This window comes from Jaculus jaculus, chromosome 2 (genome assembly GCF_020740685.1).
Source record: "Jaculus jaculus isolate mJacJac1 chromosome 2, mJacJac1.mat.Y.cur, whole genome shotgun sequence".
Taxonomy (NCBI): Eukaryota; Metazoa; Chordata; class Mammalia; order Rodentia; family Dipodidae; genus Jaculus; species Jaculus jaculus.
In genome coordinates, this window is record NC_059103.1 from 23,105,002 (window position 1) to 23,117,810 (window position 12,809).

Genomic DNA, 12,809 nt, shown 5'->3' on the forward strand with positions numbered 1-12,809 from the left:
GTTTTTAGTATTTGGTATGCTGTTAGGAGACACCATTATTTTGGATAATCTGGATGCAGCCAATCATTATAGGAAAGAGGTATGTGTATAATTTTTTTTCATTTATTTATTTTTGTTTTTCAAGGTAGGGTTTCACTCTAGTCCAGGCTGACCTGGGATTCACTATGTAGTCTCAGGGTGGCCTCAAAATCACAGTGATCCTCCCTCTGCCTCCCAAGAGCTGGGATTAAAGGCATGAGACCATGCCTGGCTGGTATGTATTTAATTTTTAAATATAGTTCTGATTTTAACATATTTCAATTTTAACATATCAAAGCAACGTATAAAAGTCATCTCATTAGTCAGGCATTCATGCTCATGAATGCTTCCTTGTGAACCTGACTATATTGGAAGAACACCTACTGCGATCTTAGTAATAATTAGCATTTTTTTGGTGTGTGTCTGTGGTGTAGTGCATGTTGCGTGAGTATGTGTGTGTGATATGCAAGTACCAGCTATTCTATATTTCTCCCCCATAACTAGACTGACCAGTGGGCTTCACCATCCTCTGGAGGTCTTTGTCTTCTTCAGGAGTGTTGTCACAGGCGTCTGCAACCATTCTTGGCTTTTTTTAGTTTTTTTTTTGTTTTTTTTTTTTTTCCTGAGGTAGGGTCTTAGTGTAGCTCAGGCTGACCTGAAACTCACTCTGTAGTTTTATGCTGGCTTTGAGCTTATAGTGATTCTCCTACCTCTGCCTCTCAAGTGCTGGAATTAAATGTGTGCATCAATATGCATGGCAAGCAATTTTTTTGTGATTTTTTAAAATACTTTATTTTATATTTTATTTCCAAGCATGCACCACTTTGTACATCTGGTTTTACATGGGTACTGGGTAATCAAATCCGGGTCATTTGGCTTTGCAGGCACATACTTTAACCACTCCAGCCCCCTTTTAGTTTTTTACATGGATGTTAGGGATTGAACTCAGGTCCTCCTACTTGTACAATAGGCATTCTTAATACACTAAGCCATTTCCCTAGCTCCTAATTAGTATTTTTATATGTCCTCAAATATGAAATAGGAAAAATAATGCAGGGCTGGAGGAATGGCTTAGTAGGTAAGGCATTTTCCTGCAAAGCCTAAGGATCCAGGTTTGATTCCCTAGTACCCACGTAAGCCAGATACACAAGGTGGCACATGCATCTGGAGTTCATTTGCAGTGGCTAGAGACCCTGGCGCTCCCATCTTCTCTATTTGCCTCTTTCTTTCTATCTCTCATAAATAAATTAATTCTAAAAAAAACGCAAAATCTGGACAAAATGAGAAGTTTACCACTGAGGATAAAATTCTACAAATAGAGTAGGTAAAATAATCTATATGTTTATTTTTGAATTTTTATTTATTTGAAAGAGAAAGAGGCAGATAGCAAGAATGGGCAACAGGGCCTCCAGCCACTGCAAGTTAAATTTCAGATATATGAATCATCTTGTGCATCTGACTTCAGTGGGTACTGGAGAATCGAACCTTGCTCTTTGGTCTTTCAGGCAAGTGTCTTAACCGCTAAGACGTATCTCCAGCCTGTTTTTTTGTTTTTTGTTTGTTTGTTTGTTTTTACGAGGTAGGGTCTCCCTCTAGCCTGTGCTGACCTGGGATTCACTATGTAGTCTCAGGGTGGCCTCAAACTCACAGCGTTCCTCCTACCTCTGCCTCCCAAGTGCTGGGATTAAAGGTGTGTGCCACCATGCCTGGCTGCCTTTTTTGTTAATGCAAAGAGAGGGAATAGGCATGCTAGGGCCTCCAGCCACTGCAATCAAACTCCAGACTCGTGCCCTCCCCCCCCCCACTTGGACGTATGTGCGACCTTGCAGGCTTGCATCACCGTGCATCTGGCTTACATGGGACATGGAGAGTCAAATGTCAGTCCTTAGGGTTCACATATAAGCACCTTTACTTCTAAGCCATCTCTCCAGACCTTGTTCTTTTTTTCTTTCTTTCTTTTCATCATTCTCCCCCCCCCCCCCCCCCGTTTGTTTTTTAAGCAGGGTCTCAGTCTAGCCCAGGCTGACCTGGAATTCACTGTGTAGTCCCAGGTGGCCCAGGCTGGTTTCCAAGTTAGTGATCCTTGTCCCTCAGCCCCTGGAGTACTGGTATTAAGTTGTGGGTCACCATTCCCAGCAGTAATCTAATTATTTTGGTTTTTCTGGTCTCCTTCCGTCCTTTCTTCCTCCCTCCCTCCCTTTTCCCCCAAGGTAAGGTCTCCAGACTGACCTGGAATTCACTGTGTAGTCTCAGGATGGCCTCATACTCATGGCGATCCTCCTGCCTCTGTCCCCTGAGTGTTGAGATTAAAAGCATGTACCACCACGCCCAGCTTACTCTAATTATTTTGGTTAAATATTAGACACTATGTAGGAAGCACAGTGATGTGTCTCTGGGAGGCGAAGAGCTCCTTGATTTGTAGCTTCTCCCAGTTTGTAAGGTATACACAGTCCTTACTGCTTTTCAGAGGACTGTGTGGAATCTGGCTTTTGTAGCCATGTCCAATGCCTGTAGTATACCTACAGCATGCTGCTACACATAGTGCACTAAAGATTCCTGCACAGAAGAAATGGAGACAAATGAGATAGCCACAGGAAACTCTACCTAAGATAAACAAATACGCTGTGTCTAAATTGATGGATGGGCTGGCTAGAAAGACAGGATTTCAAGTGGAGAATGGAACCCAGAAGATATATATAACCCATAACAGAGGTGTCTGATTCTTGCCTTGAGCACCAATTTCTCATCTCTTTGAGGGATTCAGAGGATAAATGATAAACCCTAGGGGTCCAAACTGTGGAGAATCTGAATAGCTGAGACACTCACACGCACCCCACCCCCACAGGCTAAATCTTAGTTAAAAGGGTGAACAAATAAATCTGCCAGCTCCATCTCCCATCCAAGTACTAACCAAGTTCGACCCTGTTTAGCTTGCAAGATCAGGCAAGTTCAGGGTGGTATGGCCGCGGACTGCCACTTCCATCTCAACACCAACTGCTTCTGAAACTGCCAGGAAATTGCCTCTCTTGAACCTTGGCATTGAGTAGAAGAAAAAAATTAAATCTTTTCCTAGAGAACTCCCCAGCATAAACAAATTGGCTATCATGTGTGCCTGTATCTGTACTCATATTACTTGAAATCTTGTGATAAACATTTGGTTTCTTTCAGTGAGACTAGTAGAATCATTACATATTTTTTAAGTTTTTAAAAAATACGTATTTGAGAAGAGATAGAAAGGAAGAGAGGAAGTACATGTTTGATCAAAGCAAACATAGATTCTTTCCCTAGAAGTTTGTCTTTATCTTTGAACTGAAAGTTTCCACATTGAAATGGAGAGCAAATACTTAATGCTTAATATATTTAAAGGAAAGGAAGAGTTGAGTATCAGGAAAGAGCACCTGAAAAAATAATAAAACTTCTAAAAGTAAAAAGATAAAACGAATTTTCCTACCTGGGCAAGGCTAGCAGCTTAGAAGGCTGCTTCAGTTTCTCCGTCTCAACCTGGACAGAGAAGAAAGCTGAGAAAAGCTGTAGCATGGTAGCCCACCCTGTGCCCCTAGCCCGTAACTGCCAGAGTTCATTCTGAAGCCAGCCTTGACTGCACGACACTCTTTTTCCAAAATAAAAAAGTTCCGGCTGGAAAGATGGCTTAGTAGTTAAGGGTTTGCCTGTGATTCCCCAGTGCCAATGTTAGACAGATGCACAAGGTGACACATGTATCTGGAGTTCATTTACTGTGGCTGGAGGCCCTAACACGCCCATTCTCTCTCTCTGCCTCTTTTCTCTGTCTTTAAATAAATAAAAATATTAATTTTTTTGAAAAAAAGAGTTCAGAATAAAAAGGAAGTTGAAGAAACATGGAGAATAGAATGAAAAAATTAAAGTCTAATTGCTTGTGTGTTACACATGTGTGTGCAGATGCAGGAGAACATTGGGCGTATTTTTTTGTTTGTTTTGTTTTTGATCAAAGCAGGTTCTCAGTCCAGTCCAGACTGACCTGGAATTTACTCTGTAGTTCATGGCGAGCTTCCTACTTCTGCCTCCCAAGTGCTGGGATTAAAGGTGTGTGCCACCATGCCTGGCCTTTGTCTTCATCTGTTTTTTTTTTTTCTTTTTTTCGAGGTAGGGTTTCACTCTAGCTCAGGCTGTCTTGGAATTCACTCTGTAGTCTCAGTGTGGCCTTGAACTCACAGCAATCCTCCTACCTCTGCCTCCCGAGTGTTGGGATTAAAGCCGTGCCACCACCACGCCTGGCTTCTTCATCTGTTTTTTTTGTTTGTTTGTTTGTTTTTTGGTTTTCGAGGTAGGGTCTCACTCTGGTCCAGGCTGACCTGGAATTAATGCTGTCATCTCAGGGTGGCCTTGAACTCATGGCGATCCTCCTACCTCTGCCTCCCGAATGCTGGGATTAAAGGCGTGCGCCACCACGCCCGGCTCTTCATCTGTTTTTGAGACAGAGTCATTCTCTAAGGCCAGAGCTGCCCTTTTGCCAAACCCCATCCATTCTCCAGCCTCCTTTCTCCCCAGGACTGCATGCCCGGCTGTTTATGTGCATGCTGGGGAATCAAACTCTAGGTGAATCAGACCTTCATAGGCCCTGAGGTGTGCATCACAAGCACTCTGTTATCTGCTGAGCCATCTCCTCATCCCTTATATTCTTCACCTAAGACCATAGCAAATCATTGAAAACTAGATCTTGATAAATTGGATAGCATGTGAGTCCAAGTGGGGGGGGGGTGTGCACGTGTACGCGCACACACGTGGGTTGTATGCATGTGGGGTTGCAAATGCATTTGCATATGTATGCATATGTCTTCCTCAATCATTCTATATACCTTATGGGTTTTTAAAATTTTTTTGTAAATTCTAAGCTTTTTTTCTTTTTTTTAATTATTTTCACTAACTTCATTAATACTGTCATTGCTTTGACTTTTCTTGAATATCATATTACTTCTTTTTTATTAGATATATTTATTTGAGAGAGAGAAAGAGATACAGATATAGGCAACTAGCTAGAGCGAGAATGAGAATGAGAATGGGCGCACCAGGGCCTCTAGCCACTGCAAACTAACTCGAAACGCATGCGCCCCCTTGTGCATCTGGCTTACGTGGGTCCTGGGGAGTTGAACCTGGGTCCTTTGGCTTTGCAGGCAAGTGCCTTAACCACTAATCCATCTCTCCAGCCCCCATCATAGTACTTCTTTTTTAAAAAGGTATTTATTTATTTATTTGGGGGGGGGAGAATGGGTACACCAGAGCCTCCAGCCATTGTAAACAAACTCCAGATGCATGCACCCCCTCATGCATCTGGCTTATGTGGGTCCTGGAGAATTGAACTGGTATCCTTTGGCTTTGCAGGCAAATGCCTTAACTGCTAAGTCATCTTACCAGCCCTTACTTCTTATATATACCAAAACTCATACTGAGCAACGAATTCTATTTTTTTTTTTTAAGTTTTTAATTTTTTGAGAGAGAGAATGGGTGTGCCAGGGCCTTCAGGTGCTGCGAACGACCTCCAGACATGTGCGACATTGTGCACTTGCATCACTGTGCGTGTGGCTTATGTGAGACTTGGGAGATTCAAACATGAGTTCTTAAGTTTCAAAGGCAAGCTCCTTAACTGCTTAACCATCTTTCCAGCCTCTGATTTATTTTTTAGTTTTTTTAAATTTTATTTGAGAGAGAGACAGAGGCAGACAGAGTGTGAGTGTGAGCTCACCAGGACTTCCTGCCACTGCAAATGAACTCCAGATACATGTGACACTTTGTGCCTCTGGCTCTATTGGGGAATTGAATCAGGCTTTGGAAGCAAGTGCCTTTAAGTGCTGACCCAACCAACTCTCCAGCCCTATTTTTGTTTTTTTGGGTTTTTTTTCCAAGGTAGGGTCTCAATTTATCCTAGACTGACCTGGAACTCGTTCTGTAGTCCCAGGCTGGCCTCAAACTCACAGTGATCCTCTTAACCTCTGCCTCCTGAGTGTTGGGATTTAAGGTGTGTACCACCATGCCTGGCTACGGTGAGTTTTCTAGTGAACTAAACAAGCACTTAAAGATTCAAAAATCATTTGATTTTGTGAACTAATTAAAACAATTGCAACTTAATTTCCACTGTGATCATCCTACCTCTGCCTTCAGAGTGCTAGAATTAAAGGCATGCACCACAACACCTGGCTAATCAATATTGAGTGTATACTGCTTTCTTTGTAATTTTTTTTATTTGGTTATTTTTATTTGAGACAGGGAGAGGGAGAGAGAGAATGGGCACACCAAAGCCTGTAGCCACTGCAGACAAACTCCAGATACATGTGTCACCTTGTGCATGTGGCTTATGTGGCACCTGGAGAATCAAATGGAACCTGGGTCCTTAGGCTTCACTGGCAAGCGCTTAACTGCTAAGCCATCTCTTCAGCCCGTATATTCTACTTTCTTGTGTGGATATGCCACAGTTTATGTAATGTACTGAAACATGTTAGTTTACTATTTTCATTAGGACAGCTTCTCACTATACATTGTTCACATCTGTGACTAATTTCCTTTTGGATTCTTAGAAGTTCTTAGAAACATAATTTCTGGGTCATGCCAAATGTTAAACTTTTAATACTTGTCACCTTTTCTTTGAAAAGGAAGGGCTTTTCCAGAGAGCAGATGTGTACATAAAAGACCTCTTTTCTGTAGCAAAGCACCCACCAAGTGCACTACTTTAAGTAGTGAAAATATGTCATTTGAATTTCATTTCTCTGGTTCCCAGTGAAGCTTAACACACTTCCCCCAATATGTGTTTAGCTCTCTTAAGTACATTCTTACAGATCATGTAATCCTAAATTAGTGGGGATTTCTTTTTTACTTAATTTTAGTTCCTCCAGTTTTCATAGTACTAGCTTCCCCCTTCCTCAAGCTGAGATCATAGTATTGCCCTATGAAGATCCAGCTCTGTGCTTTTCTTTCTATATTTTCTTCACTATCACGTTCTCTTTTTGCTAGCTGCATTCAGTTGCTCCAGCCTGTAATCCAGCACTTGGGCTGAGGCAAGTGGAATGCTACAAAGTCAAGGCTAGCTAGGGCTGGTTAGTGAAGTCTTGGCCAGCCTGGGCTATAGTGTGAGATTCTACCTTAAAAAATTACCACAGGGCTGGAGAGATGTCTTACTGGTTAAGGCACTTGACTGCAAAGCCAAAGGACCACAATTCAATTCCCCAGGATGCATGTAAGCCAGATCTTTAAGATGGCACATGCATTTGGAGTTAGTTCATTTGTAGGGGCTAGAAGCCTTGGTGCACCCATTCTCTCTTTCTCTCTCAAGTAAACAAATAAATAAAAGAAGGTACCCACCTTTAATTAAAAAAAAAAAACAAAAAAAAAAACGACAATGGCTCAGTGGTAAAGTGCTTTCTGAGAAAGCATGAGAGCGTGAGCTGTGATCCCTAGCACTCATGTCAATGCTGAATGCGGCCGCCGGGGCCTGTAGTCCCAGCATTCAGGAGGCAAAGACAGGCAAACCCCAGAGGCAAGCTGGCCAGCTATACTAACGGAATCAGTGATCTCTGGGTCCAGTGAGAGACCCGAGACCCTGTCTCAATACCAAAGGTAGAGAGTGGGAAAACAGCTAGATGTGAACATCTGGCCTCCCCATACCCACATGCAGGTATATTTCCCCCATGCCCATGCATACAAACATGTGCCATAGGCCAGTGAACATACATATGCATGTAAATAGCAAAAAGGCAAATAGTTGATTGGAAACAAATTTGGCTAAAGCCACTTGGTACTTGGCCATGGGTTTCAGAAGCACAGAGCTCTATGCTTGAGTCTCTGTAGCTTCCTTTCTCTGGCCAATCAAGACCCAATATCACTTTTTCCATTTGTAATGTCACCATCCTTGTTTGAGCTAACACTTAAAAACTAATCTGACTTCTCTTTCTGTCTCTGGAATTTTCACCCCAGTTCATTTTACCTGTCAGTAGCCTATTAGTTTTTGTGAAAATGCCATGATCATGCCATTTCTAATCCAAGAAGAGTAAAGAGCAGTTGAAATAAAGTTATTTGCTGAATAACATCCTTTTACTTGTAATAGGTTGTTAAAATTACACACTGCCCTACACTGCTGACTAGAGATGGTGATCGAATTCGAAGTAATGGAAAGTTTGGGGGCCTTCAAAACAAAGCTCCTCCGATGGATAAACTGAGGGGGATGGTCTTTGGAGCACCAGTACCAAAGCAATGCCTGATCTTAGGAGAACAAATAGGTAATCCCAATAAGTATCTAACACTTTCTAATTTGATTTTAACCTTTCTCTTTAAAGGCTATGGGGGGGGGGGGCTCCTGGAGAGATGGCTCGATGGTTACAGGTGCCTGCTTGCAAAGCCTGCCAGCATGAATTAAATTCCCAAAGTACCCATGTAAACCCAGGTGCACAGTGTGGCATATGCATCTGGAGTTCTTTTGCATCTTCAAGACCCCTTCTCTTTTTCCCTCCCTCCCTCCTCTTTCTTCTTCCCTTCCACCCCTCTCTCTGTCTTCCTCCTTGCCTCCCCCAGTCTAAAATTAAAAAATAAAATAATGAATAAAGGCTTAAGTATTTAGATTCTAGCATGGCAAATTAACCACTAACAAAAATAATACAAAATATTTTTCCCATACAAGGTATCATACCAGGTAGTTTGAGAGTTATTTAGGCTGCCCTTGTACTCAGTCTGTATCCCAGACTGGCCTTTAACTCACAGTGATCCTCCTATCTCAGCCTTTCAAGTGCTGGGATTAAAGGTGTACGCCACCAGTGCCCTTTCCTCTTTCCCTCTCTTTATGTGTGTTCTTGTATAACCTTACAATTTTTGTTGTTTCCTTTCTTTGAGACAAGGTCTCTCAGTGGTAGCTCAGGCCAGTCTTGAGGTTATAATCCTCCTGCCTGTGCCTCAGGGGTGCTGGGATTATAGCTATCCATCACTCGATCCATGGATGCACGTTTAGATAGTAAATCCTTTAGGCTTTGAGGGTACAGTCATAATATTAAGGGTACTGTGAAGGTATTTACATAACCACTTGCAGTGTAAGTACTCATAGAAACTGGGCACACTCTTGTTGATATGTATGATTTACTAACACTTAGTTACTGTATGATCACTGTATTTAATCTAATGCAGACAGGCAATAGTCTCAAACTGGAGGGATACACAGTTCATTTAGGCAAAGTAACTTAATAAAAAGGATTAGAGAGAGAGAGTGTGTGTGTGTGTATGGGCACCTCAGGGCTTGTTGCTACTCCAAATGAACTCCAGAGGCATACATCACTTTGTGCACCTGTTTTTTGAGGGTACCATGGAATTGAACCCAGGACAGCCTGCAAGTAAGCAGCTTTAACCACTGGGCCATCTCTTCAGTTCAACTTAAGTTTTGTTGAAAGTATTTTTTAAAATTTATTTACTTATGTATTAGGGAGAAAGGGAGAGAGACAAACAAGGAGAAAGAAATGGCCCCACCAGGGCCTCTAACCACTGGAAACAAACTCCAGATGCATATGCCACCTTGTACATCTGGCTTGTATGAGTACCTGGGTCATCTGGCTTCTTAGGCAAGCACCTTAACTGCTAAGCCATTTCTCCAGCTCATTGCAAGTGTTTCTACAAGTGTTTTTGAAAGGATTTCGTGTCAAATATAACTGTCCATTAAAAGTGGTGATTTGAAGCCAGGTGTGGTGGCACACACCTTTAATCCCAGCACTCGGGAGACAGAGGTAGGAGGATCACCATGAGTTCGAGGCCACCTTGAGACTACATTGTGAATTTCAGATTAGCCTGGACTAGAGTGAGACCTTACCTCAATAAACAAAAACAACCACAACAACAGCAACAACAACAAAAATGGTGATTTTGTTCCTAACTACCTGCCTATCTCCTTCTCTTAAAAGATAATGCTTAGGGCCTGGCCAGATGGCTGAGGTTAAAGGCAGTGGTTTGTAAAGTCTGCTTACCTGAGTTCAAATCCCCGGCACCCACTTAAAGCTGGATGCAAAGTGGTGCAGCTTCTGTGATCCCAACAGGCATACTACAGTGAGAGAGGTAAAACCAGGAGAACCCTAAGCTCCCGGGCCAGCTAGTCTGATGATCTCTTGCATTCTGGCAGTTTGCAACAGCAATGATCCTGTCTCAAAGACCGTGGAGCACAGACACGTGGATGTTGTCCCCTGATCTTCACGTAGGCATTGTGGCATATGTGCCCATACACACATGACATGCTCTACCAACTGGGCTAGCTGGGCACTCTAATAATTAATTGTTAAAAAGGGAAAGCTTGCTAAGTTGCAGTGTTGCAGCTTCAGGTCTTGTTGCCCATCAGTCGTCATTGGGAAGTAATGCTTTTCTAGCAGTACAATATTTAGTGCCTTTCTGCTAGCACCTCTTCCCTTCTCTCTTTGTGGAAATATAATGAATATTTTCTGTCAGGCAGGATGTAAACATTGACCAAGTACTTTTCTATAGAGAAGTCTTGGTGGCTGAGGGTGTTGTTCGGTGGTAGGGCACTTGCCTAAGTTCTGCAAGGTCCTGGATTCTAGCTCAACACTGGTGGTAATTGAAAACTTTTTCCTGACACAGACTAAGTCAAGCAGTTAAAGAAAAACTTAAATTTAACAAGCTAGTGTTACAGGCTCAGCTATACTTGTTTGTTTACATTGGTTTTAAAGAAGTTCCCTTGTGTTACTGTAATGCACATTCTTTCTTACACATGCATTTGATGTGATATTAGTAATTTGTTCAAATATGTGGATCTTTGCAGACCTCCTTCAGCAGTACCGCACTGCTCTGCATAAGCTGGACACTGTGAATGAGGACTTCAACGTTCAGTTACAGTACCTTCGCACTCCTGATATGAAGAAAAAAAAGCAAGAACTGGATGAACAGGAAAAAAGTCTAAAACTAATAGAGCAAAAACTTGGTATCTATTTGTTGTTAGCTTTCTTTGTTTAGAGGTACATGGTTGTGAAGAGAATGTCCACTACCACAAAGAATGCAGGTGACAAGAAACGCTTAGCCTCTCCGTCCCCACCCCTCTTTTGGTGTGGGTGTAGTGTTTTCACATGTGTGTGGAGGCCAGAGAAGAACACCTCTCACCCCTCACCTGCATACTGCTTTCATTGAAATGGAGTCTTTCCCTCATCTTGGAGCTTCTCTACTCCCCATTGGGTTACAGATCTGTGCAGCTATGCCAGTTTTTATGTGGGCTCTGGGAGTTGAACTTGGTGGTGTCTAGCTCAAGGGACCTTTATGCTTAAGCAGCACACATTCTTTTTTATTTATTTATTTTTTACTTTTTTTTTTTTTTTCTAGGTAGGGTTTCACTCTAGCCCAGGCTGACCTGGAATTCACAATGTAGTCTCAGGGTGGCCTCGAACTCATGGCGATCCTCTACCTCTGCCTCCCAAGTGCTGGGATTAAAGTCATGCACCGCCACGCCCGGCTCACAGCACACATTCTTAAACAGCTGAGCCATCTCCTCCCCAACCTGAAAATGGAACTCTTCCCCTTCCCCCCCCCCCCCCAGCAGTAAGGGGGATTCTTAGTATTATTTCATTAGTCCTTTTAATAAATTAATATATATTTGTTTTTACTTTTTTTTTTCCACTGTAGTCCAGGCTGACCTGGAATTCACCATATAGTCAGTCTCAGGGTGGCCTCAAACTCATGGTGATCCTCCTACCTCTGCCTCCCAAGTGCTGGGATCAAAGGTGTGCGCCAGCACACCCGGCTTGTATTTACTTTTTTCATATTCCAATGTTTAAAATTTCAATATTTGATATTTGCAGGTATGACTCCTACACGCAAGTGTAGTGACTCATTGCGTCATTCAGTAAAGGTTGAGTTGACAGGCTCTCCAATTCCTGCTAAAAGAATGAGAAGAGAATCTACAAGACAAAATAGGTGAGTGAGTGTGACCCAAGATCTTGTCGTTGGTTGGTTTATCAAAGATCATGGGGTTGTTCCTTAGAACACATGTTTATTTCTAACTTTCCCGTGAGCCACACATGACTTAGCAGTTAAGGTGCTTGCCTGTGAAGCTTAAGGACCTAGGTTCAATTCTCCAGGTCCCACGTAAGCCAGATGTACATGTGTCTGGAGTTCATTTGCAGTGGCTCTGGAGAGCTCTCTCCCTCTCTCTGTCTCTAATAAATAAATAAAAAGAAGAAGAAATTTAAAAACAAATCTTGCTGGGCATGGCACATGCCTTTAATCCCAGCCCTTGGGAGGAGGATTGCTATAAGTTCCAGGCCAGCCGGAGACTACAGAGTGAGTGCCAGATCAGCATCAGCTAGAGTAAGACCCTATCTTGGAGGAGGGGAGGGTCTCTGAGCAGGCTGGGATTTGTGATTCATTGATAAGAGTGCTTGTCTGGCATGTGTGAGGCCACAGGCTCTGTCTTTAGTACTGCTTAGAGCATGGTCCACAAAAACTGTGTATTATGCAAAGTACATCCACCCAGCTTTCTAGACAATTACATTTGGAAATGTTTGCTGTTTTTATCTTTTAAAAGTCACTATAAAGAGAAGCCAGTCTGGACTACAAAGTAAGATCCCTTCTCATCCCTTCTCCTCACCCACCCACCCTTGCAAAAGATTTTATAATAATTTAAAACTGGTGGAATTTAAATTTTGTTTTCAAGGTACGATCTCAATTTAGCCCATGCTGACCTAGAATTCACTCTGTAGTATTAGGCTGGCCTTGAACTCATGGTGATCTTCCTACCTCTGCCTCCCAAGTGCTAGGATTAAAGGCAAGTGCCACCATGCCTGGAGAGATTAATC

At 42.5% G+C, this 12,809-nt stretch overlaps 1 protein-coding gene across 2 annotated transcripts in view; it reads left to right on the top strand.

The window, feature by feature from the left end:
• Nucleotides 1-12,809, top strand: part of Smchd1 (structural maintenance of chromosomes flexible hinge domain containing 1) — a 129,569-nt gene that overhangs the window by 110,733 nt on the left and 6,027 nt on the right. For both annotated transcript variants that reach the window (XM_045142995.1, XM_045142993.1), the window contains exons 44-47: nt 9-79; nt 8,090-8,261; nt 10,787-10,945; nt 11,814-11,928. In XM_045142995.1, the coding sequence (XP_044998930.1) occupies nt 9-79; nt 8,090-8,261; nt 10,787-10,945; nt 11,814-11,928 (517 nt within the window). The remainder of the gene's footprint in view (nt 1-8; nt 80-8,089; nt 8,262-10,786; nt 10,946-11,813; nt 11,929-12,809) is intronic.